Source organism: Lipotes vexillifer, unplaced genomic scaffold (genome assembly GCF_000442215.2).
Source record: "Lipotes vexillifer unplaced genomic scaffold, Lipotes_vexillifer_v1.1 scaffold717, whole genome shotgun sequence".
NCBI classification, from domain to species: Eukaryota; Metazoa; Chordata; class Mammalia; order Artiodactyla; family Lipotidae; genus Lipotes; species Lipotes vexillifer.
Genome location: NW_006798707.1, coordinates 2,453,699 through 2,457,481, shown reverse-complemented (window position 1 = coordinate 2,457,481; position 3,783 = coordinate 2,453,699). Strand labels below are relative to the sequence as shown.

Here is a 3,783-nt window from a genome sequence, read left to right as displayed (position 1 = left end):
AAAAAAAAAAAAAAAAAAAAAAAAAAAAGATCCACTGTGTGAAGACCAGCCTGACTTGTACTGCAGAAGGTGAGAAACCCAGATGCTGGCTTTCCCAATGCCCCTCACACGTGCCCACGTGTCCCCCAGTAGATGCTCCCGCTTCAGGCTTTGCTTTGGAAGCTAGCGATAGGAAGATGGAGGGACAGCACAGAATCCATTCTGCTGGGGGTGGCAGCTGCATCCAGCTCCTAGAAGAGCAGTGACAGTGGTGTCCATGGTGTCTCCACTGGACTAGTTCCTTGGCCTGATTTTTATTCTTATGTCTTGGCTCCTAGAATTCCAAGACTCGCAATTTCTGGTGGTTTGGCCTCTGACCTTAGCTCTTACAGGTATTCTGCTTAAATAATACATCTGGATTAATAATAAACAATAAATTAACCAGAACTGCATAAGCGCTTGTTGCCTGCACCCAAACCGCACCTGGAAAAGGTTTGCTTTCGTGGCCATAACCTCGGCTGCCTTCCCTCTCCTGGTGAGGCATGGGCTTCCTCACCTGAGACGGAGGCACCTGCTCACGGCAGAAGGAAGTGCAGCTGGGGAGTCACCCAGAGGGCTGGGGGATGGCCTCAGAGGACGATAAACAGAGGTTCATTCCCCTGAGCCCTGACACTGCTGGCAGATACGGCTGCCTTGAAAGAAGCTGCAGGGAAGGGTTCTGCTCCAAGGAGTCCATGGACTTGAAGCATGGATCCAACCTGGAAGCTGTCTGCAGCCCACTCCAGAAGAGCTGGGAGACTACCATTGTTCTCTCGAGTGACTGGATGATTATTTGGGGGAAAACTCAAGAGAGTCAAGGGAGTCAGCTGCTCTGGTCAAAGATTTGATGGAATAAGGCCTGAAAGGAACAACCCACAGGATGTTGGGAGAGCATCTGCTGACTTTCTTTCTCCCTGTGCACCCCAATAACACCTGTTCCCCCCGGAAGGGAGGGCAGAGGGAATGCATGTTCTCTCACTGAATCCTCCAGACTCTCTTGGGCGGCAAGAGTTCCCCCAACCCCATCCCCAGGAGTCAGAACCTCATACTCATTCTCCATGGACAACTGGAAATACTCATTTTCGTGTAAGGCCGGGAACCGAGATTTGGTGACGTGTGTTCAGCGACTCGGCTCTATAACTTGAATCAAATACATTGAACCTGCTGTCTTGCGGCGGGGGGCAGGGTGGAGTATTAAAATCTGCAAACTGGTCAGTGGTAACATCACACCAGTCGGGGGCAACATAATCTAAGCGTCTGTTCGTTTTCTAAGCAGTGATGAAACCACACAGCAGTTGCTGTGCAGTCTCGGAACCCTTTCCCGGCTTACCTGATACTTCTTATTCACTTCGATGAGGGAGGCAAGTTCTGTTGAGTTATCATCAAACTTCAAGACACAGGGACACAGATTCCTGCAGGCCAAACCAAAGAGATGCCCCATCCACCAGGACCCCTGGCTGAGTGCATGATGCAGAAGCGTTGGCTTGAGATTCAGAATATATTTAACTCGGAGGTACCAGAAGCCTGTGCTAACAGGGCCCTGGCTGGCTAACCTGTCAACTGTACCAGATGGAAGTGAAGAAAATTTCCCAGACCTGGATTTGCCCATGAAAATGAAATAGTTACATCTTCTGACACCTGCAGGAGTGACTTTTACGGAGCTGCGTTACCTTATGAATGCTCGATAACAGTGTGGTACAGATGAGGCATGCCTCCTTTTAAATAACAGTGACGACAATAATAACAATGCTAACACATACTGAATGTTGACTGTGCGAAGAGCTTTATGGGTATTAACTTGGTTAATCCTCTTAGCAATTCTAGAAGATGTATTTTCATTATCCCCATCTTATAGATGAGAAAACTGAGGTTCAGCATGGTTAAGTAGTTTCTCAAGGTCACATGGATGCTGAGTGTAGGAGCCAGGACTTGAACTCAAGTCTGCCTGGTCTGAACCTGAGCTCTTAGTCCCTAGTTAAGCTGCTTCTGTCCAGTCTGCACCTCTGCCCTGACTGGCCAACTTGCAAATCTGGGCTTTTGGTCCAGGGGGAGGAGGTGATAATAGTGAGGATGGCTCAGTGTAGACTCGGTGCCACCAAGGAAAGCACAACCACTGAGGCAGGACAGCTGAGAGACAGGGAGTGCAGGGCACTGGAGAGGTGGCAGGGCAAGGTGACCCTGGGTCTTCCTAACCCCACAGCCAGGGACTTGGCCATTCCAGGTTGGACTCTGAAACTTCAGCTTTAATTGTCTAAAGACCTTGCAGTGATGGGCAGCCAGAGACTTTTGGGTGAGCTGCTCTGAAACGGAATGAACAAGCTGAAACCCCCGTGGGGCCCAGTGACTGGAGAGAGTGGGAGCAGGGGATGAGTCAGCAGCCAAAAATAGCACGCCTGACACCAGCTGTGCTAACAGGCATGTGTCACCCTGCAGCCATCCTCCCGCTGCCCACAGCATCCTCAGGCCTTCCGCAGGGGACCTGTCAGTCAAGGCCCCCAGGGGTGGTTTGGCATGGATCTCCAGGGAACAGCCAAGATCCCCCTTCATTTCCCAGAGCAAATCTGGCCCCTGTGAATTATTCATTCAGTCATCCAGCAAACAGCCACGGAGCCCCTACACCATGCTGGCAGTGACTCGGACACAGAGTTCAGGGCTTGGAGGGAGAGGCACACGGGCCATTATCACGTGATGCGCTCAGGGCAGTGGTGGAGGCCTCTACAGAGGAAGGGAGAAGGGAGAAAGGGGGTGGGGGGCACAGCCACTGTGATCTGGGCTAATAATGGTCCGGAGGAGACCTTGCAGGAAGGAACGGTTCACGCTTGGGGTAGAAGGACGTCTTACTCCTGAGGCTCATGTGGAACATTAGCAGGGGAGCCACCTTTGGCTCTGGAGGCTGGGCATGAAGGTGGCCTCTCGGGGCCAGGGCTCTGGCTCTTGCTGGTGGGGGATAAGACCGTCCTCTAGACCATGCTGATGCCACCCTGTCTTTTAGAAAGTGACAATAGCCCTACCTTTGTGAATGCCCAGCCTGGAGCACCCACGCTGAACAGAGGCCCCTTCTTTCCTGGAGCTGGGCCTCTGGGAGGGGGCAGGGCACACTTAGAAGGAGGCCCTATCAGTGGCCAGTGACACTGGCCCACAGAGGCTCGTTTCATCCGTCATGTTTTATTCTTCCCTCCCTGGAGGACCGAAGGTTGCCCTGTCTGGCAACAGAAGCACGCTGGGTTGCAAACGCATGAACTCCAAGGGTACGGGAAGCCTGTCCTGGGGTGTCTCCTCCAGGCTAGACCACGGGGCTTAGCACTCCTCACACTCCTGCCCTTGGTTTTTCTAACTAACCAGAGTCACTCTCTGCTGAGGGTCCCACGGCTTTTTCAGGAATAGGTGGAGAACTTCCAACTCACCTGAGGACCAGCCGCGGGCAGCTGACATTCTTCTCCTGGTACAGCTCCCTCAGGCTGATGATCTCCAGGATCTTTACCAGGTTCACAAACGCCCGAGGCACCTGAGCAAAGGCAAGGTCCGTCCCCAAGAGGATTGAGGCCAGGCTGCTCCAGTCTCTCACCCGGGGCTGGGGCCGGTGTCTCCTGCTGGGTTTCAGGTCTGTGGCCTTTCATCTGGCCCCAGCCACAGCCTTCACCCCTGCCCCCTCTCTCCCCTCTGCTCCCTGTTGACGCATATGTGTTCAGGCTGCTGGGGCCAGGAATGACAGCACGGTCTGTGCTGGTCTCCAGGAGAAGGGGACCTGGCAGGGAGGTCTCAGCA

The 3,783-nt window shown here is 53.2% G+C and overlaps 1 protein-coding gene across 1 annotated transcript in view; it reads right to left on the bottom strand.

Annotated features, from left to right (window-relative positions):
• Nucleotides 1–3,783, bottom strand: part of PLB1 (phospholipase B1) — a 128,594-nt gene that overhangs the window by 53,062 nt on the left and 71,749 nt on the right. Inside the window, exons 25-26 of the mRNA XM_007470893.1 lie at nucleotides 3,423–3,523; nucleotides 1,349–1,430 (exon numbers count right to left, since the gene is read on the bottom strand). Of these exons, the coding sequence (XP_007470955.1) occupies nucleotides 1,349–1,430; nucleotides 3,423–3,523 (183 nt within the window). The remainder of the gene's footprint in view (nucleotides 1–1,348; nucleotides 1,431–3,422; nucleotides 3,524–3,783) is intronic.